Genomic DNA, 22,803 nt, shown 5'->3' on the forward strand with positions numbered 1-22,803 from the left:
GGTCGGCGGCTGGCGGGGTCGGCGGTTGTCGGGGCTGGCGGGGTCGGCGGTTGTCGGGGCCGGCGGGGTCCGCGGGGGGGGGGTCGGCGGTTGTCGGGGCTGGCGGGGTCGGCGGTTGTCGGGGCCGGCGGGGTCCGCGGGGGGGGGTCGGCGGCTGGCGGGGTCCGCGGGGGGGGGGGGGGGGGGGGTCGGCGGTTGTCGGGGCCGGCGGGGGGGTCGGCGGTTGTCGGGGCCCGCGGGGGGGGGGGGGGGGGTCGGCGGTTGGCGGGGTCCGCGGGGGGGTCGGCGGTTGTCGGGGCTGGCGGGGTCGGCGGTTGTCGGGGCCGGCGGGGTCCGCGGGGGGGTCGGCGGCTGGCGGGGTCGGCGGTTGTCGGGGTCCGCGGGGGGGGGGGGGGGTCGGCGGTTGTCGAGGCCGGCGGGGTCCGCGGTTGTCGGGGCTGGCGGGGTCGGCGCTGGCGGTTGTCGGGGGGGTCGTGCGCACGACTTACCTTTTATCCGAACTTCCGCAACCGGAACCCTCTAAAAACCGAAGGTTTTTTCGTTCAGCGTAAGTCGTACGCACGACTTACGCTGAACGAAAAAACCTTCGGTTTTTAGAGGGTTTCGGTTTTCGGAAGTCCGGATAAAGGGTAGTCTACCTGTACCTCCCTAAAAAGGAAGCTCGAGTGAAAACCTTTGAAGATTCAATTCAAAAATAAACCAAGCCAATTTTTCCATTATGCCCTTAGTAAATGTTTTACAAAAATTGCAAACTTAATTGAGCCAGAGCAGTACACCATCATCCTTCTGCATTAATGTTGTGCAGTCTTCCTAAACTGCTGCCACTAAATCCTTACTATTATAACCTTGCAGGATTAAAAACAGCTTTTATCATAATCATATTCATACATAGGAACAGGACTGCTGCCGATAACATAATTCAGCCCAGACCGCAAATGAAAAAAATCTGAACTGGAAAAGAGAAAAAGGTAACTAGTAGCACCACATTATGTTCTGCATTGCAGGCAGTGATGTGAAAGTTCTAGAATAAACCCAGAATTAGGACCAGATCTTTGGAGCAAAGCAGACAGACAGGAGTGGGGAGGGAAAAAGAGAGGTTTATGGTGGTCTCACTCCACTTCGTTTGACATGCATAGTGTGTAAATTCAGTGCCTAGTGGTCTCTTGGACTTGGACATTTAAATCTACTTCAAATTAAATTAATAAAACGGCACAGACACAGCTGGCCACACTGTCAAAACAAGCCTGTCAAAGCTCAATATAAAGTGCTTTCTTTACCCTCCCCCTCCAAAAAAACTCTTGCTCATGAACATTTTCTTAGCATTTGGATGCCATACATTTACTGTAGTATGTTCCCAAAAAACATTATGCATGAACTTTAAAACTGCTGTGCAAAGATACATTGGGCTGGATTTTGTGAATGGAGGCGAGACAGCTGCTCGTCGTGTCAATGTCCCGCCTCCATCCTCGCCTGACCAATCAGAGGGATTTTCCCGATTGAGCTGGTTAAGCCTGCCCTGCGGGCTCAGCAGGCCAATTAGGGAGTCACTGACAGATCATGTCAACATCAGACATGCTCTGTAAACAGAATGGCAGTGTTTGACAGCTTCAGTTTGATGAGGCTTTGTGGTGAGGACTCATCAAACCTTTCAACTTTGTAAATTTCACATGTCTGTAAGATTGGAGGATCCAACAGCCATTATGTGAAATTGACAAGGAGAATATCGGCTCTCCCCATCCAGCACGGCTAAAAGCTGTAGAAAGAAAAACAAGGTAAGTTCACACTTTTTTAAACTTCTCACTCACCTTACATACTCACCACTCCACACTTGCACCCATCACTCACCTCTATACCTTACTTCCAGGTGCCTCCGACCAGCGCAGACCTCCTCCACGTCTCCTCCAACCCGGCGGGGTTCTCCGAGGTCGGGAAGCCTTCACCTGTGAAAGTAAAATGGCACTAATCCTTTTTTCTGCCTGTTAACTATGTTAACAGGCAGTTAAAAGGATTAAATGCCTTTCCTGCCTCCAGGAGATGGGACCTGAAGCTGCACATCTTCCCGCCTCCTGGCAAAAAGGGCACGGAGGCGGGGTTGCCATCCGCCCCCACTTTCTCAGATTTTACCGGCTGTCCCACCTCCATGCCCACCTCCTCGGGGCTTGGATAATCCAGCCCATTGCTTTCCCATACATGGAGGTTATCAGGTCATCTGATACTGATGTGGATGCAGCAGTAAATTCAGTGCATCATTTGGCTCTTAGCACTAAACCATCAAATACTACAGTACTTCAAACCTAAAATCATCACACCTAAAAAAACTCTAGCAAAATCGATCTACACAGATACTCTTATTGTAACTGCTGTACCAAGCATAGCACCCCAGAAACCAATGCATTTAATCTAGTCTACTGAACAGCACATACACCCACTCTTCCCCACCAGCAGTAGATTTGACTAAATTGTCGGCAAGCATCTCGTACACACTGGGTACTTTGGTTTCTTGCAAAGCGCATACAAAAGCAGCCAGCTAGGCATGGCAAATTAGAGAACAGGATTATACAGCCACAAAATGGCCACTAAGAATTGGATCAGAGTTCTAATGTACCCTTAGCTGCGATGTAGTTTGTGGGTCAGCTCCCAGTCATTATTTTAGGACAAAAAATATCAATTTTTTAAATAGCCAGACACAATCACTAATATATAAAAAAGGTAAATCACTTACAGCAAATGCACCACCCAGTGATACAGAGCCACAGAGACCAAGAAGGTCCTAGCTTCAATCCCTAGTCTGTGCCAAGTCAGCTGATCTCAACTAGGTTGGCAGCAGAATGGATATAATTGGCCAGTGTCCCCATACTTGCAGAGAACAAGGAAAACTAGTCAGGGGTCCCACTGCTCATATCTATATTGGAAAATGTATATGTTTTGATGAGGCACACGCCCAATCTCCAGTGGGAGAAATTGGAGTTAATTGCCATATCAGAACCTCAAGAAAGCCAATGTTTTGCATTAGATAGCAGCATCAGTGGCATCTAGCAGCAAGTGGAACCTCAGCATTTGAATTCATTTTTGTTGCAGCACATTAAATAGAAGCAGCCAGCCAGGCATCGCAAATTAGAGAACAGGAGCAAAGTAGTGTCCAGAAAGAAGCTGCAACCTCCACTATGACTCGGACCTAAGCTAGTTTATTAGACGACCAGTCAATGGTTTTATAGCTACCATGGCTCCATTTACAAATGGTACATTTAAGTTTTCCATTTCCCCTCCCCCCCCCAACCCAATGCATCTTTGTGTATATTTTAGCCATTTTTTGGTTGCACTAAATCCAGGTTTCACCAGTGCTTTGGTTTCTTCTGTTAAAAAGGTATATTTGGGTGCAAATGAAGTGCAGTGTTGTTATTTAACTGGTCTGTTCCAGTTTTATTTGACAAACTGAATAAATTCTTTGATGCTGTTGAGCCAAGTTGAAAGCTTTATCACAAATTTAACAGCACAGGTATAGCGGGTAAATACGTGGAGTTCTTTTTTGAAAACCTTGTCCACTCACCACCCCTCTTTTTGATGTTTCCCACACTACAATAGTGACTCCACTTCAAAAAGTACTTTGTTGGCTGTAAAGCGCTTTGAGACGTCCGGTGGTCGTGAAAGGTGCTGTATAAATGCAAGTCTTTCTTTCTTTATTGAAATAAACACCAACTTTTCAGGATGGGGTAAAGCACTTTAAACCTAAACTGAAATCCCAACATATACTTGAAATTTCCATTCTTAAAGCAAATTAGTAGAAGTTGTTGAAAAGCAATTCAGCAAAAAGTTGTAATTCTCATTAAACAAGATTCCAAAATGATAGCATCTCTTTCCCCCCAAAACTCCACAGAAACATTCCTGCTGTCATCAAGGATATCTTCTCCAAAGTTTGCTCAAGGGCACAAAACTCCTTTGCTTAAAAAGTCCCTTCTTAGAAGGGAATTTTAACATTCACATGTGAATGCTTCTTTGCAATAAACTAAAAACACAATACAAAAAATGCAAAACTAAAACTAAAAACACAAACATCGTTCAAATGAGCTTCCCATTTCATTCAGGTGATGTGCGAGTTAGGTTGATTGGCTATGATAAATTGACCCTTAGTGTTAGGGGGATTAATACGTGGGGTTACAGGGATAGGGTGGGATATGTGTTGGTGTAGGGGTTACGGGGATTGGGTGGGATATGTGTCGGTGCAGGCTCGATGGGCCGAAATGGCCTCTATCTGCACTGTGGGGTTTCTGTGATTCTGTGATGTTACTTTATTGTCGGTCTACAGGTCAAAGTTAAACAACCGTTTTTGTTTCTATTCAGGCCTCAATACATTCACTCTATGGGCGAGGTCAGTCCAATGTTGCTGGCTATCTACTGAAATTCTTCTAAATATGCTCACTGGAAGGGAAAGCAGGGTGGAGAAAATCAGCTAGCCAACTCACTTTAAAGGGTAGAGTTTACTTCAGATTGCATCAGCCAGAACTGTGTCTCTCACTAGAAGGCAGATTATGTTCATTTTAAAATGGATAGTCTGCTCTGTTATTCAAGCCCGTATCAGATTTAAAAAGGAGGTCTAAAGTGGCTGTAATCCAAAAATGAAAAAAAACTGGTGGAAAATTCTAGACTTTGCTGCTGGACACATGAAAGAGGATGACTCAAAGAAAATGTTCTCAGAAATTGAGGCTAATTTTGAAGGATAGAACCTGAAAAAAAAAATCTAGACTTAAAAAAAAATTCATTCACGGAATGTGGGCATCGCTGGCAAGGCCAGAATTTATTGCCCATCCCCAATTGCCCTCAAGAAGGTGGCACTGTGGTCCTTGTGCTGAAGGTACTCCCTTTAGAGGCAGTTCCAGGATTTGACCCAGCGACGGTGAAAGAACGGCGATATATTTCCAAGTAAGGATAGTGTGCGACTTGGAAGGGAACTTGGAGGTGGTGGTGTTCCCACGTGCCTGCCGCCCTTGCTCTTCTAGGTTTTAGAGGCCGCGGGTTTGGGAGGTGCTGTCGAAGAAGCCTTCGTGAGTTGCTGCAGTGCCTCTTGTAGATTGTACACACTGCAGCTGGAGGGAGTGAATGTTTAAGGTGGTGGATGGGGTGCCAATCAAGCGGGCTGCTTTGTCCTGGATGGTGTCGAGCTTCTGAGTGTTGGAGCTGCACTCATCCAGGCAAGTGGAGAGTATTCCATCACACTCCTGACTTGTAGATGGTGGAAAGGCTTTGGGGAGTCAGGAGGTAAGTCACTCGTCGCAGAATACCTAGCCTCTGATCTGCTCTTGCAGACATAGTATTTATGTGGCTGGTCCAGTTAAGTTTCTGGTCAATGGTGACTCTTACCCCCACCCCCCATGTTGATGGCGAGGGATTCGATAAGGTAGTGCCATTGAATGTCAAGGGGAGGTGGTTAGTCCCTCTGTTCGCAACTTTAGTGTCATATTTGACCCTGAAATGAGCTTCCGACCACATATCCACAGCATAACTAAGACCGCCTATTTCCACCTCCGTAACATTGCCCGTCTCCACCCTTGCCTCAGCTCATCCGCTGCCGAAACCCTCATCCATGCCTTTGTTAACTCTAGACTGGACTATTCCAACCCACTCCTGGCTGGCCTCCCACATTCCATCCTACGTAAACTTGAGGTAATCCAAAACTCGGCTGCCCATGTCCTAGCTCACACCAAGCCCTGTTCACCCATCACCTGTGCTCGTTGACCTACATTGGCTCCCGGTTAAGCAATGCCGGTTAAGCAATGCCTCGATTTTAAAATTCTCATCCTCGTTTTCAAATCCCTCCATGGCCTTGCTCCTCCTATCTCTAATCTCCTTCACCCCACAACCACCACCACCCCTCCAACCCAGAGATAGCTGCACTCCTCTAATTCTGCCCTCTTCAGCATTCCTGATTATAAATCGCTCAACCATTGGTGGCTGTGCCTTCTGTTCCGTAGGCCCTAAGCTCTGGAATTCCCTCCCTAAACCTCTCCGCCTCTCTATTCCTCTTTCCTCCTTTAAGACGCTCCTTAAAATCTACCTCTGATCAGGCTTTTGGTCACCTGCCCTAATTTCTTATGTGGCTCGGTGTCAATTTTTTGTCTCAACACTCCTGTGACGCGCCTTGGGACGTTTTACTACAAATTAAAAGGCGCTATATAAAATACAAGTTGTTGTTGTTGTTGAAGATGGTCACTGCCTGGCACTTGTGTGGCACGAATGTTACTTGTCATGATAATCTCCATCAGCAGCCATTAAGTTAGAGTGGAGCACATAGGTTTGTGTAAACTCTGACCTAACTAGTGACCACATTTCAAAAGTACTTCATTGACTGTAAAGCACTTTGGGATGTCTGGAGGTCATGAAAGGCGCTACATAAATGCAAGTCTTTCTTTGTTTGCTGTACCTACTGCTTTGCATCTACACGTGTACATCAATTACTTGCTGTTAGCCTAGATTTCCATTTTTTTGCCCCATGTGATCTTTTACATCCACCCAAGAGGGCAAAAAGTGCCTCAGTTTAATGTCTCATCTGAAAAATGGCACCTTCAACAGTACTGTACTCCCTCAGTACTGCACTCTAGTGTCAGCCTAGATTATGTGTTTAAGTCACTGGAATGGGACTTGAACCCACAGCCTCCTGACTTAGAGGCGAGTGCTGCCACCGACCCAAGGTTGACACCTGTATTCTATTGTTGCTGATAAAACTGGCGACTCCTCCAGACAGAAACCGTACATGATGTCACTGCGAACCTGTTGTGCTTTAATCCAGATTCGATACCCTTGAACCAACCCAACAGGAACAGGGTGAGACTGTTCCTTTGTGTCAATTACAAGGCACGATAACACGAGGTGAAACTGACCCCGTTTGACTGAAGTCTGTTGAGAGGGTGCGAAGCGGAGGCTTGTGAATCCATCGGCTGAGGGCGATCACGATTTCCTGGGACTGGGAGACTGAGCCGGAGTCCTGACAAATTTTTGCGCTCCAGCGAGCCGCATACAAGTGGCTACCTGCTCACCTTGCTAGCCGCTCTTCCAGATTGTGGTGATCTGCGAGACGGGAGATATGGCTCCCCCCCACCCCCGCCTTCCCCAAAGGCAAACAGAGGAGCTAATTCAAAAAGAAATCTGAAATTGCAACAAATACACACTCAAGGGAGGGGAGTCATCTTCCAAATGTGGATCTCATACATTAAAATTTGAAAATGAAATGTATTGCAGAATGGAAGATGCAATGACCCTCACCTTCACATTGCTGTCATCAACATATTCCTCGAAGGTCTTCAAAAGCAGAACTGTAAAGTTGCAGCTAATTAATATAACTATAAGCATCAATATAGTTTTTTTGGCTGCTGTTTCAATTGTAGCTTTAACATGCACTAGTAAGTAGGAACAGGAACACAGATTTAGAGTTAACAGAAATAACAGAAAACGCTGGAAAAAACTCAGCAGGCCAGGGCAGCATCCGTGGAGAGAGAAACAGAGTTAACGTTTCAGGTCGAGAACCTTTCGTCAGAACTGGAAAAAAGCAGGAAAAAGAATAAATTGTGAAGCAAGTTAGGGGCTGGGAAAAGGGGGAGGGGATGAAAGAACAAAAGGGAAGGTCAGTGATAGGATAGAAAGCAGGAGCGATTAAGAGAGACATTGAGAGACATTAATAGAGACACTAATGTTTTAGGGTTAGGAGAAGACAAACAGAAGAAAGTCTTGCATTTACATAGCTAAAAATGCATGTATACAGCGCTTTTAAACATCTCAGACACGTCTCAAAGCGCTTCATAAACTGTTCGATGGAAGGTTTATAAAAGCAACATTATTGAAAATCCCAGAAACAGATTACTCTGGAGTAGATTTTACCAGAAACTCAGTTGTGGAAGTCAGTGGGCTGCATCATTCTCTGTCCATTGATTCTAATTTTAGTGAGGAAAGTCACATTGGGGAAGGCTAAACTTCATCCCTAAATTCCCAAAATGTACATCCTTGGTATGCGAAGTTCTACAGCAGGAGCACCCATTTATAAAATCTACCCCATATGCTTCAAGCTCTGTGCGCTAGTGGGCAGTGAAGCTCTAAATGATGACAGATATTACTTTTGTTATTGCATTATACTTAATGGGTAGCTAAATTATAATGAGTTTGCAGAACACAGTCAGATATTAACCAAGTTGCTCATTTATATGAGCAGGGTGTTCTCTCATTATTGCCACGCCAATTATCTCCTCTCCTAAAAGAAATCAAATTTTTGACAGGGTAGAGTTCTGCAGGCACTGGACTCCCATTGGTACCTTGACCAATTAGACTATTCATGTATGAACCTTGGCACTGTGCATATTCAAGCTATCCAACCATGGGAGTTTTGCCCTCGAACCTGATTTTGTCCATATATCCAGCAGGGGTCACTGGATAAGTTCCTTGGTCAATTTTCTTCTCACCCAGAGGCTGCCAAGGCCAACTTCTACTGTCACCTGATTGAGATCAGGAATCAAATCTCGAGTTTTACTGGATAAAGTCACTGAGCCTTTGGGAGAAGCCTAGCAGAGTGCTCCTGAACCATGACGATACCAATATGGATACCAGGGCTGATTCGGAAATCCTTTTGGAACCAATTTAACCACAGGTTTACTCCACAATTCATAACTGGGCATCCAGCTGCAGTGCAACTCAAGTTAGCTCACCCTAAAATCCATTAATCAATGACAAGATCATTTAATTACACAAATGGATGCAGCATCAAATAAGAAAGTATGTATTTTAAGCTAAGCCAGTATATGCTTATGCTTGCAAAGTTTACTCTTGCTGCAACCGCAACAGGTCTGGACCATTACCTCTCTAAGCAATAGAATCAGTATACTCAAGATATTCATTCCAGCAAAGCTTACACCATCAACTTGCAGCTGGCCACCATTTTAATACATATATTACAATGTTGAAGTTGTCTGGCCAAGACAGAGCTGCAAATGCAGGTGGGATTAGCTTCCAAAGTTAAGACAGACACGAATGTTTCGCCCCCACCCCAAGCCAAAAGCCATCTTGTACTGACTATATTTTTACCATCAATAAAAAAATTGTTTTCCAAGTTACCCAAGGAAAACACAAATTAATTCTGCCACATAATTCCAGCTTTCGAAGCATCTTTAACTGCAATCGTTAGCGGTTTGTTCAGAACTTCAGATTCGCATTGCATAATTAGCACACTAGGGAAATCTCTGTTGCTGGGTAACATTCCATGATACAACCCTCATTAAAACAGCATTAATGACTGCAATCAACTCAATTCTACTTCCTTACTGAATGATTCAATTTCCTGTACAGTATTGTTAATTCTATTAAAAGCCGGTTCTGAAATTTTCTTTACTTGTAAACCTTAAGGCTTTCATCATCATTCTATTACAGACAAGTTTTTACTCTAAGATAAACATTTCAGACGGAAGACTAATTCATGGCTTTGGTTTTTTTTTAAATATAAAAACCCATCTCTGACTACCCAGTTCATAATGTGTTAAATTCAAACTCAGCAACATTAGAATTTAGGGCCCTGAATGAACTACAACTTCCCAAATAATTTATTCTTAGAGGTAGTATAACTAGATTGAAACAACGGAATCTGGGCCTTAAGTGATTTTACAGTAAGTCATGAGGTAACTGCTTTTGCGCCAAAGTACTTTATCTTAGGAAATGGTCCTGTGAGCACGAGTCTCCACCATCTTCATATTTATTTGAAAAAACAAACTTCAAGACATCAGTATGCCTTTTTAGGTCATAGCCCAGACTGATGGCCAGCATTTCTACAACCTCACAGACGACTTTACTTTAACTGGTTCACGATCCACGGGGTCCGTGTAAACCTGTCACCAGTTTTATGCAACACTCCAGAGTCTCGGGCATTTGATTTGGTTTCAGCCTGCATGTAATTAACGGCGTTGGTTGCAGGTTTGAAGTGTACCGAAGGTTCAGCTTTTTAAAAAGTACTGGAGGTCTTTCAAATCATACCATATGGAAAGCTCTCTTCTTACACAGAAAAAAAGCTTTGCCATTCCATGAGACTTTTCTGTGTGTGGCCCACTAAAGTAGGCATAATCTCTCTCTGCAACATCATATTCAATACGATTTCCACAGACAGCAGTAAATTAGTGCTATGTTATTCAATGTTTAAGTGGGGTAAGCATCTGGGCCTCTTGGAAGCATGGCTAAAGTCTTAACATTTCTGACTTTCTAACTAGGCCTTTAACTGAAATCACAGGACAAAATTGCTTTCAACATCATCACCTCATAATTGGAACTAAAAGTTTCAAACACTAACAATGAAATTTTTGGTAAACACACACATCCTGCTCTGTGCAGAACTGACCCAAAAGAACATTACATGTTACACACACTGAAAGAATAGTCACTGACTAAATCACACGCCTGTAAAAGGTGTAAAGAATCCAATCTCCCCTCCCTCCCAGTCATACATGCAGTATTCTGTGTGGGGTTAAATTATTGGGGCTACTAATTTAAATACTGACAATAATTAAGACCTAATCTGAAACTAAATACTGTAGCATGGAAAGAGCATAGCTAGAGTTGGACACAAAAAGCTTTTGTAAAATAGAAATAAATGTTGTAACAAACCAAAAATTTGATTTGAAAGTCAGAAATTGGAGCATCCTATGCATTGCAAATCAAATGCAAAATTACAAAAATTCTCTGTGGTCATGAGGAAAGTTTGAAATTTGATTTTTTTGTGACAACTATTGCTCCATTACATGGTCCCATACATGGAGTTGGATATACTATGTTATGCATATGATTATATTCACATCTTATAAATATAAAAACAAAACTGCACGTTTGTTTTGAAGTCCACAATATAACTACACAACTTGGAGGGGAAAAAAAAGATTTTTAACTGCCGGCCACCTGTTCTTCGCTGAAAAAAAAATGTGCAGCCTAGGGGTACTCTTCAACCACCCCACTGACTCCCATGGCCCGCAGTTTTCAGGCGGACTCAAATGGGCAAGCGGCAAGCTCACATTTTGGGCAGGAGGCTGCTTAAATATGCAAATCGCAGTTCTACACTAGTTGCAAGATGGCATCTGCTACTTTCAGGTACAAATGGACAGAGCACACGCTGCATAGGCTCCACTCTTGTACCTGGCAGCGAACATCTGAATCAGCGGTCATGCTCAAAGCCCAGATTTTTGGGACGGAACTTTTGTGGAACCAGCAGGAGCAGAAATGCTCCTCCTGGCTCCACAAAAATACGGTGGCCTATTGCTGGCCAGTGCTTGACCACTCAAGAGATTGGCTCTCTCCCCTCCGGTCCAAACTGCTGGCAAGCTCAGTGCAGGAGATGGCCAATTTCCCACCTTCTTACAACAGACGAGCTGCAGTAGGGTGCCCATTTAGCACCCACAGCTCGCTGGTAGCTATCAAATAGCACCTGCACCCAAAACCTGCTCGGGCGTCCCTACACCGACTTCGAACGTTGTGTGGCCACTCCGCCATACTTACGCCCGTTTTGGGTGAAGTTGAATCCCGCCCTCCCACATTGTTTGGAGTTAGCATACCCTTCTCTTGTTGAAATCCTTAAAATTTACAAAGGAAAAAGATCACCTACCTTGTAGGAGCTTCTTTGTTCTTTGAATGATAGGCATCCTTGCCACATCACAACAGCATAGCCTTGCTCAAGTTCTGGGAAACCATGTACTGAGCATGTATATAAATGCCATGATATTGCATACAAGTAGTGTCACACGTGGTCTCCTGCATCATACAAATACAAATGTGCACTTCAGTTTCAACACTGTTAAAGATGCCAAAATTGATACTATATAGGGTCTGTGCCACTGGATTTTTGCCTGAAGCTGTACAAAATCTAGTTAAAACACAAACTCCATCACAAAACTATGCCCCTGCTGTGCCTCCAAATAGATAGGTTGAGGCCTGGTGTCTGCAGAATGCACACTATTTGAAGAATGAAGCCAACCCTGTAAAAGGTAAAATCTAAGTTGCTTCATCATTTTGCATCCTTCACACACTGTATTTTAGCCTACTGAAGTGGAGGGGAGAGAGAAAAAACACCAGCTGTTGGGACCAATGTGACAAAGATAGGTCAAATCTAGACAGTAATCTTTAGTGAATGACTGAAAATTGCTCCATGAGGCAGCCGAGTGTATATTATCAATTGGAATCCAAATGAGAGATTCCCAAGGAGCAGCCATAAAATGGCCGTCATAGAAACAGGAGTAGGCCATTGAGCCCCTCGAGCTTGTACCGCCATTCAATGAGATCACGGCTGATCTGCGACCGAACTCCATATACCCGCCTTTGGCCCATATCCTTTAATACCTTTAGTTAACAAAAATCAATCTCAGATTTAAAATTAACAATTGATCTAGCATCAATTGCCGTTTGCAGAGTAGAGTTCCAAACTTCTACTACCCTTTGTGTGTAGAAGCGTTTCCAAATTTCGCTCCTGAAAAGGTCTGGCTCGAATTTTTAGACTGTGCTCCCTAGTCAGAGACTCCCCAACCAGCGGAAATAGTTTCTCTATCTACCCTATCTGTTCCCCTTAATATCTTGAAAACTTCGATCAGATAACCCCTTAACCTTCTAAATTCTAGGTACTACAACCCTAATTTGTGTAATCTCTCCTCGTAATTTAACCCTTGAAGTCTGGGTATCATTCTGGTAAACCTACACTGCCAAGGCCAATATAACTTTCCTACGGTGTGGTGCCCAGAACTGCTCACAAGACTCCAGGTGTGGTCTAACCAGGGTTTTGTATAGCTGCAGCATAACTTCTACCCCCTTGTATTCTAGTCCTCTAGATATAAAGACCAGCATTCCATTAGCCTTTTTGATTATTTTCTGTACGTGTTCATGACATTTTAATGATCTATGTACCTGGACCCAATCTCTCCCCCTCTCTCCACCCACAAAAGTCTCTTTGGACCTCCACTGTTTTTAGCTTTCCACCATTTAGAAAATACCCTGTTCTATTCTTTTTAGGTCCAAAGTAGATGAACTCACTTGCCTACATTGAAATCCATTTGCCACAGTTTTGCCCATTCTCTTAACTGATTGATATCCCTTTGTAATTTTATACTTTCATCTACACTGCCGCCTATCTTTACATAGAAACACAGAAGCTAGGAGCAGGAGTAGGCCATTCGGCCTCTCGAGCCTGCTCCACCATTCAATGCGATCATGGCTGATCATCCAAATTCAGTAACCTGTCCCTGCTTTCTCCCCATATCCCTTGATCCCTTTAGCCTTAAGAAATATATCCAACTCCTTCTTGAATATATTTAATGAATTGGCTGCTACTGCCTTGTGGTAGAGAATTCCACAGGTTCCCCACTCTCTGGGTGAAGAAATTCCTCCTCATTTCTGTCCTAAATGGCTTACCCCTTATCTTTAGACTGTGACCCCTGGTTCTGGACTCCCCGACCATCAGGAACATCCTTCCTGCATCTAGTCTGTCCAGTCCTGTCAGAATTTTATAAGTTTCAATGCGATCCCCCCTCATTCTTCTAAACTCCAGTGAGTATAAGCCCAATCGAACCAACCTCTCCTCATACGTCATTCCTGCCATCCCAGGTATCAGCCTGGTGAATCTTCGCTGAATTTACGTCATGGGCAAATTTGGATATGACTTTCTGTGCCATCATCCAAGTCGTTAATAAATACTGTGAATAGTTGAGGCCCCAACACAGATTCCTGCGGGACACCACTGGTCCCATCACACAGATTCCCGCTTCAATTGTCCCCGGGCTTCTTCCTGCAAGATAGTAGAGTGTAGAATGCACAACTATCCATTTGGCTACACATTCTTTTGTTACTGGCTTAACGTGGATCTTTGCACCACAAGAAAGTAATAACTGCAGAGACGGATTAAAACTTTTCTGGGGAAGGCACACAACTGAAGATTCTTCAAGCATCCACATAGTGGAAAGGATGTTCTAGTTCTGACTTGTGTGGGAGGGATAAACTACTTGCCCCATTGTACCAGTTCCTTCCATCTCTGCTGAAAAGATATTTCCCCACAGAACAGTAAATGGCACCCAAAATTTGTTTGTATTCACAAAATCTGTGGCACAACAATTCCATTGTCTCAAAGTGGATACGCATATGCAGTATTACAGAGCAGCATTCTGAAATTTTAGTTTGTATAAAATGCTTCAATGGCTGCCCCTCCAACAATCATAAAAACTTGAACCAGCTACAACACAAACCCAAATAGAACAAGGCTGTACATCAACATCAAAGAATTTTGAAAGATGACCTGAAATACAAATCATCATGTCAGATGGCTTAGAACACCATTGCACATTTTTTCTTTCCGTCTCTTGTATAAACTCTATTAGTAGACGCCCTGCAGAGACACCACCCCCCCCACCCACCCACCCCCATGCCTGTTCACACCTTTGAAGTTACTAGTGGGATCAGGAAAACTATGGAAACACACACCTTTCTATCCAGGAAAATGTAGGTGGTTGTCAGAAGAGGAAAACATGCCTGCCTTTAGATGCTCCAACTCTTGAAAATGTCCTGAATGATGTCCAGATCTTTCACTTGGGGTGAACTAGTGCCAATTGGCGTTCCATGATGCCCGATTGGGCATGGCTAGATTTCACTTACTATGCTCAGCATATTGTTGTGGAAAACAGTTTAGCCATTCATGATGGGTGTATTTTTTGAATCCAAGGCAAATTTGGCAAGTTACAGCACCATGTCTAGTAGAGAAACATTTTATTCAACACTTGGAAGCTGCAGCAATTGTGAATGGATTATTGCATTTTCCACAGTATTTAAAGCCTTTGGCAGATGTTGCTGCAGACTTGTTGATCCAGTTATGGAGGCACTTACTTGGTTTATGATGTATTACATGGGTCAGTGCCGTACAGTAAAACACATGACAGCTGGGGCAAACTGATCAAATTTAGCTTTGTGCCTTGTATTCAACTGCTCATTTGTTTTTGCCTGCTTCATTTGCTCTCATCATTTTGGGAGCACAGGATTAGTCACTGGTATTTCCATACAACCAGAAAAAGCACAACTTCTGTATGCTTTTCTTGAAAAGGACAGCCTCTTACTTTTTCTTATTTTTCTAGAGATTCATTGGCATCAGTCTCTTGAGAAACCTGAAAGAACCACAAAAGCCTGGACAGAGAAGATTAATGAACACAATATTTGATACCGTGTCAGTTTAATCTAACCTAAAAAGACCGGACAATTTGTCACAATTAGTCTGACACAAGCAGCAATGAACCTTTAGCTAGAAAAACAAACCAGTGTCACAGGTCTCAGGGTACTGTGTGACGGGTAGACGACCAAAAATGTAGTACAAAGTATCTGCACCATGCGTGCGGATTTTCAATACTTTGTTTCTCCACAACTTGTGATGCTGGACTATACTCCCATGATGTGTGCTGGATGGAGAATGATAAAAAGGAATATCCTAGAGGGAACACTTCTCTCCCCCCCCCCCCGTCAGTTATTTTCTCCCATTTCTCAACTGTGTCCCCCAAGCAAATCAATATTGACAGGGTAGGACCTACTTCAATGTCTCTACCAATGCTTATTCTGGATGCTTTGTGCTCCCCACAGTGATACAGCAGAGATTGCATACTCATTGCCGTGGAGAATCATGATCACTCCTTGAGATCAGGCACTGGTGCTGCACGGTGGGCTGTTTAAGAGTGATGACCCTGATGGATCTTCTGGGGTTGTTTATTTGTCATCCGGTGGCTGGCTCCCAGCAGTATTTATGTCACCTCATTTGTGGGGGGAAATAGCTACAGCAATTTTTTTTTTTTTTTTTTTTAAATCCTGCTTGACCTAGCACAAAAAAAAAAATCCGGGTTTGCCCTTTAAATGTGAAACCCTTTTCCCAAGCGTATTAGTGGAGGCGGATAGCAAGACACAAGACCAAATATTGATGGGAAATCTCAAATGGTGGCTGATGGCGGAGAACTTGAACAACTCTCCAACCCATTTCCTGCCTTCCTCATTACCATCTGAAACCAGACAGTAGCAGGTCAGGCAGCCCAAGCCGGGATATCATGAAGCTATGTATCCAATGGTAACTGTAAAGTACCCATTTATGTTAAAGCTCTTTGGTGGGAAGGGATAATGAATAGGGAGAATTAGTCTTACTTTATACTTGCTTTGATGCTCAGAAAGCAGAATATGTAGTTCTAAACAAATCTACTAACCTCAATTTAAAAAAAATGTAAAGCTATATTGTGCAGACACAGGTTACCACATAAATGTTTTGTTCAGTGCATTCTACCATCACGTGATACAATATGGAATACACTATCCAGAACCTAATCCAAGCTGCAGTTACGTGGCAATAGAATCTCTTTTCCTCTACCCATAAAGAATTTCTTTAAACAAAACCACACTGTGCTCATTTCTCTTCAGCAGTTAAGCAGCACACAATTGTGGTTGGATTACACTTCCACTGGCTCTTGTCCACAAGTCAAACCACTCCAGTTCCAAAAATGTAGTAGAGAAAAGGAGGATGACATTGGTCCCTCAGAAATTATTTAACTTACAATAATGCAAATAATTTGTATTTGCTCGAGGACGGGCAAAATTAAAGTTCCCTTGACCAGTTTACAGTACAGTCTTGTTCTTCTATCCAGTCACTAAACACAATGGACAGGGTTTGAAGTTCCAGGATTTCCCTATTATTTTTAAAAAAACCTATATTAGCATATCCCAAATCGCAGAATAATTTCCGTACAACTTATTTTACATATACCATTTGCACACAATTTGATACCCAGAAAAGACCTGTACTATAAAATTAACTTTTTTTTTTAGACCAGTTTAGTCTGTAGCCTAGTGAATTTTCTCAATTGGGATCATCTGGCCTATTGTGGGATGGAAATCACGGAGGTTCACTTATTGTCGTGTAATTGCATTAGATTACAATCACAGGTTACTCGATTTTTAAAATCTGAAAACGATTGGTTTGTGCAGGTGTGGGAAGAGCAGTTTTAATTTTAAACCATGCAACTCAATAAAATGAGAGTCTAGCATTATAAAGATGGATGACAATCCTATGTTGTGGGGCTTCAAAACTTTTCCATGCACCTTTAACCAAAGTTTCAAACGGTTAGCTGACTGTTTAATCGCAGCCAAGGGGAACAAGAACAGGGCTGTATAAAACTTTATAAGCAAGTTTTAAAACTATACTAAAAAAAAGGGAAAGCTGTTAATAGCACCGAATTATTTAATCCATTCACTAGCACAAATGAATACATTACTTAAAAAATGTTCCACAACATGAAATCTGGATACTATTATCCAAAGCAGGTTTGAAAGATGCCATTCATATAAAATATCAGCACTAAATATGTACTATTCTAATAGCACGAGCAGGAACTCAGACTTGTGAGTTGAAGTGAACTGGTTTTGATTAGGGCTGACATCTAAATCCAAACTTAAATGGTTTCAATCTGCCTACAGGATGTGGGCATTTTTTTAAGATGGACTCATTGTATCTGAATCAAGGGTGTTTGAACTATTTATACTTCAATTCAGTTTCTCCTTCATTTAAAATCATTGGTTTTTAAACTGAAGTCACCAGATGCCAAGGGGTCCCCAAGGTCATATTTCTGTCTGCTTGACAGCAAACTTCCTTTTTTGTCATTATAATATATTTTTTAAATGCAATAAATAAAGCAACAGAAACAACATTTTCGGTAACATTGTTGCTTTTGAGTATCTGTCATATCTTTAGGGAGTTAGGGCAGTCCCCCAAAGAGGGCATCATAAACTTGCAGGGGGTGCCCACACAGCAAGGTTTAAAAATCATGATTAGGCTTACTGAATTCAAATTTTAAAAAGTCATGATTTCTTTTGACACGAAGTATCAGAGCATATATTACGATTGCAGTCAGATTTCGCAAGCTCGTGAACATATGGGACTACTGCAAATGGTTTTTACAGTAATTTAGTCCTACAGCTACATTTGGAGGGTTCAAATCTCTACATAAAAAAAATACAAGAGGGGTTAGTTTCTGACTTTGCATTCCCAATGGGAAACCTCGCTCACTGGGAGCACATATCGGAAATGCAGCACGTTGTGTGCATAACTTTGACCGCAGTGGTCGGAAAAATCATGCAGAGCATGTGCACGACTTTCCCAGCAGGCAAAGTCGGAAAATTACTCCCAACATGTTCATTAAGCATTCAAGTCATAACACTTGTTGCCTGTTTGTGGTGCAATATTGTTGGCTATTACAAAACAGAACAAACTTTATACAAAGCCTGCACTAAATATGGTTTGTTAAGCTTTTTCAGTAGAAATCTAAATTTGGGCATCATTGCTAGTATTCCATTAACTTTTTTGGAAAATAACAGGAAAACTACAGTTCTCAGTTGCTCTTTGGGTTGTATATTTTCCAGCGTGAAACAGCCACAGACCAATAGGGACCCAATCGCCATACTGCGTCGAGATACCTAGTAGGGTGCTGCAAATGGCCTCAACATTTCTGCAATAGGGGCAAAAAAAAGTGGTTAAAAAAAAAAAAGTGTATTAATCAGGGTTCTTACTCCTGATCACTAGCCAGCGATTCCAGTTGGAAAATCGGAACATGTGTATAGGAACTAGATCTGTTAGAACACTTTCACAAGTTGAATAGCTTGCTGGCAGTTATCGTCTAGGCTCACACATGTAGAATGGTCACTGGGATACGGTACTCGAAGCCAGCCTGCATCTGTGGAATCAAAGCTGGCACTTTCGAGGACGGTGAAAAATGAAGGGAAAGAGGAAGGGGGTTGTGAACAGAAAGAAAAGTATCAAGGGTTACAATGAGGAATAAAAATCTTCAGCCTGAGCCTTTAATCCTAGCACACAGCTAGCAAGTTCTCAGGAAAACGTCGGATTTCCATTGTGTATGATCATTTGCTAAAGATGGCCACTAACCTATTTAAATAAGTTATTCAGCACAAATGATGAAAATGATGCAGTCTGGCAGCTGAATTGATTCGTGGTGCACCAAATATCAAAAAGATTTGATCTAGCCGACGAGCATGAAGATATCTGATTTTTTTTTTAAAATCAGATTCGAAGATCAAACATAGGACCAAATTTGATCTTAAAAAAGGACATGCACCCCTTTCAACAATTGCATCTATTAGTGGTTAAAATTAAATTAACAGTTAAACCCCATAAGCACTAAAAATGTGACTTGTGCTTGAATTTTACTTTCTGCACAAAGCTTTATTTTTTTTTTGTCTTTTTGCAATACATAAAAGTTAACCCTTTTACCTCAACAGCTCAAAGATTCCACTCATTACTTTCTTTAAAAATAAAACCAACACAAATACAGCATCATTGGCATTTTTCGTGCCGTGTCCAGCAATATGCTATTTTATAACCAAAAGCCGTGAAGCCCTGATTGCACCAATCACTCCTGGTCCCATAACAGCCACAGATAGGCCGAACTAAGTGGTTTTAATGAAAAAGCTTTCTGGAAAAAAAAGGCATGCACCTGAAACACAGACCATCTGTTCTCTTCACAGATGCTGATTGACCTACTGCGGGTTTCTAGCTTTTTCTGTTTTGCTATGAAAAAATTTGTTTAGTTATCAAAATAAATGCATTAGAACTCCCACCTTTAACTAATTTATGGTCATAGGTTAAACTATTATTGAAAAATAATTTAATTTACAAACAGATTTTTTTCCTCAATTAAAACGCCTACTTTCCCCTCCTCAGTTTCTCCCCTTCTCAATGCACTAAGTTACATGAGGGCACGGTTCCACTCTCCCGTACGTCAATCAAGTATCCATTTGTCACAAATAAATTCGAGACTGATCCGATGCCCACTGGAGTGCAATGAGAAGCAGGAACTCAGGTTAAGGAGTGGGACAAAATATTCTAACTATACTGCCCCCACTATTATCACACTGAAACCAGTTAATTCTGTGCAGATCAAGGATCAAATTTATAAATATATAATCAGGCCTTGACACTGAAGTTTAACAGTGGTGCAAAACCAAAGCAGCTTCTCAGACGCTAAATGTGCAGTGTGAATGCACGGCAAGAGTCCTACAAGAACAATAGGGATAGTTTCAATCTGGTTCCTAGTGGAGCAAGCCACAATATAAAACTGTAGCATCAGTAGAAACTGGTACTCAGACAGTCCACCAAAACAGATGAGTTTTTTTTTAATGTGCAATGAAGCACTCCAAAGTTGGGTATAAAGCACATGTTGGGCAAAGAAGAGGAAGCTTTACCTTGGTAGCTTTACCTTGGTAGCAAGCTGTGCTACACTGGACATGGAGTGCTCCATGTTTGCACAGAGTACCAGAAAAGACGTGCCCCATTTCTCAGCACCTCCCTCCATTTTTGGGGGCGAGAGGAAGGGAAACATCAAACCTAAAATTGTGCCATAAAAAGTGTTGATGAATGGAATATCTTATTATCTTGGATCAAAGATAATGTTAAGTCACAGATTATCAAAGTTGAAGGGACCTTTTCAGAATTAATCCCCCCCCCCCTCAGTGAATATCAATTTTAAAGGCAAATTTGTTTTACCCTAGCCAATTCTCATCGAAAACATCTACATTGATGATACACATGACAGAAGCATGGCCGAGTGGGTAAAAGCTAGATACAGCAACAAGCTATGGAGATCAGCAAGTCTCAGCTTTGTGCCGAGTTGGCTGTTCTAATCCAGGACAACAGTGGAGGTTCTTGAACTAGATTCAATGTCCCTGGGGTAATGAGGAACGTGGAAAAATAATACAAGACTTTCTGCTTTTGATTGCTATCCATACCACACTGGAAAGAATGCGTATTTAGAAGCACAGAGTAACAACTTATCGCATTGACAGTCTCAACACCAAACATAATCCAAAAGTAGCTTATGATTATATGAAAACAAAATAGGATTGCCTCAAGGCTATTTCCTTGACATGCATGTTGAATAGTTGAAATGTGTAGTGGAGAATAAAACATTTGTGCCCAGTAATGTATAGACAGGCACATGACTATTACAAGATTGCTGTGCAAGGAGGGGAATCAGGATTGGCTGTGATGGTCTCCACAGTTGAATATTCTGCCAACATTCACTGTCTAGACTCATGTGATGAGCTCTTGGGTGAAGTACTGGAGACTGCTGGCATCCGTAGAACGTACAACCGCCCCCCCCCCCCACAAAAAAAATCTTCAAGGGGAGAGAGAAGAGAAAATTGAGGGATGAATAAATCATATTCCCATCAAAGGAAAAGAAAATAAGTCATCAGGCAGTGCAAGATCTAGCACCATTCTTGTAAGATCAGTTCTACATAGGTGCCCTTGCTTTCAGAGTGACTACCTGACTACATGGAGTCTGTTACTGCTTTAACAAGGTTTCAGTATATTCATCTGCTTATGTGTAAAAACAAACAGGACCACCACCCCCAATTGCAGTTGTAGTAAAGATCATAGAGTTTAGCGAGAGAAAAAAACTGCAGGTCCTTTGTAGTTGACAATTTGTTACGTCCATTTGGTTAAAAAAAAGTATGTCAGCAAGATTGGTATTTTGAATAGTCAGACGTGTCTAAAGACTAGCTTAAAAATCAGACCACTGGGGTCTAAGCAACACAACTTAAGTGCTAAAAAAAGTTAAAAGTTGCACTGTTTGCACTTATGTTCAACAACTTCTAAAAAAAAATACATTGCCTGGTCTGACAAATGCCATTCAAAAATAGACTTCAATTTGTTGTATTTTGCTGAGCAAAGCAATAATCACAAAAAAGTGTGGGAATCAACAGCAAAGGAAACCATGCAATCCCAACAGTAGGGACAACTTTCCTTCCATTTGAATCCAACTGGTAGGAGGTGTACTTAAAACTATTTTTGAACTCAAAATGAACAAATGTTGTCTTGGAATAGTTGCTCCAGGATATGAAACACTATCTACAAGCCAGTTATAGATTGTCCTTTTTTGTCATCATTTACTGGAGGAACTATTAAATTGGGATTGTTCTTGGCTAGAACACATTGGGGTAGGGTACATGGGATATTGTACATTCCACAGTGATAGATAATGAGCTATACGGATTGCTTAGGGTGTGGTTGAGGCAATGGTTGACCAAAAACAGATAGCCCAGGACTGCAATTAAAATGCATATTTTGCAATGATGCAAAGTAGATTTTTGAATAAATCAACACAAATGGCAGCATAACTCAGAATTCAGCTTGCAATCTGATTCTCAAGAACACTAAAGCTAAGCATTGCCAGTCCCCCACCCACCCCCTTCCAGGAGGCAAGCTCACAACTGGGCTGCTCACAGGGTGGAGAGAAACTTCATGTCTTTTTGGAGCAGAGAAAAGTGCTCAGGCTCTCGAGGCACTTTATAAACTTAGCGATGTAATTTTAATGTTGTGAGAAAGCAGGCACTGGCACTCAGGCTTTTCCAAGATGAAAAATAGCCACCGGGGATAGAGGGAGAAAGAAAGGCTCAATCAATGCATGCCATGTGCAGGGTTTTACTGCCGACAGCCCACAAGACAATTCAGGTCCTAAAACTACCACTGTAGATACATAGCAACTGCAACCTGACTGTTACTTGGGAAATTGGGATAGATCTTACAACTGCAACACTACATTCTTTAAGCATTTTATGGTCTTAAACAAGGCAAAAACATCTTAAAAGGTTAGCTTGCAGGCTAAAAAGTCTTTAAGGACATTAGTACAAATAGCTAATAACCAGTTATCTGGATTAGATCCAACAGTGAGGTTGCAAAAACCATATTTCTGGTCATAACATGGCACAAATGTTCCTAGTCCCCACCAC

The 22,803-nt window shown here is 42.3% G+C and overlaps 1 protein-coding gene across 8 annotated transcripts in view; it reads right to left on the reverse strand.

The window, feature by feature from the left end:
* The window catches only part of mllt3 (MLLT3 super elongation complex subunit), a 174,634-nt gene that overhangs the window by 136,674 nt on the left and 15,157 nt on the right, over positions 1–22,803 (reverse strand). Inside the window, exon 2 of one of the 8 annotated variants that reach the window (XM_085983974.1) lies at positions 11,612–11,757. The exons of 6 other annotated variants lie outside the window; for them this stretch is intronic. In XM_085983974.1, the coding sequence (XP_085840100.1) occupies positions 11,612–11,648 (37 nt within the window). In that variant the 5' untranslated portion in view covers positions 11,649–11,757. Of the gene's footprint in view, positions 1–7,254; positions 7,278–11,611; positions 11,758–22,803 lie in introns of those variants that run through there. One more of the 8 variants, XM_085983990.1, reaches the window with a different exon arrangement.

This window comes from Somniosus microcephalus, chromosome 1, assembly GCF_052327205.1.
Source record: "Somniosus microcephalus isolate GS21.2 chromosome 1, FLI_Smic_1.0, whole genome shotgun sequence".
NCBI classification, from domain to species: domain Eukaryota; kingdom Metazoa; phylum Chordata; class Chondrichthyes; order Squaliformes; family Somniosidae; genus Somniosus; species Somniosus microcephalus.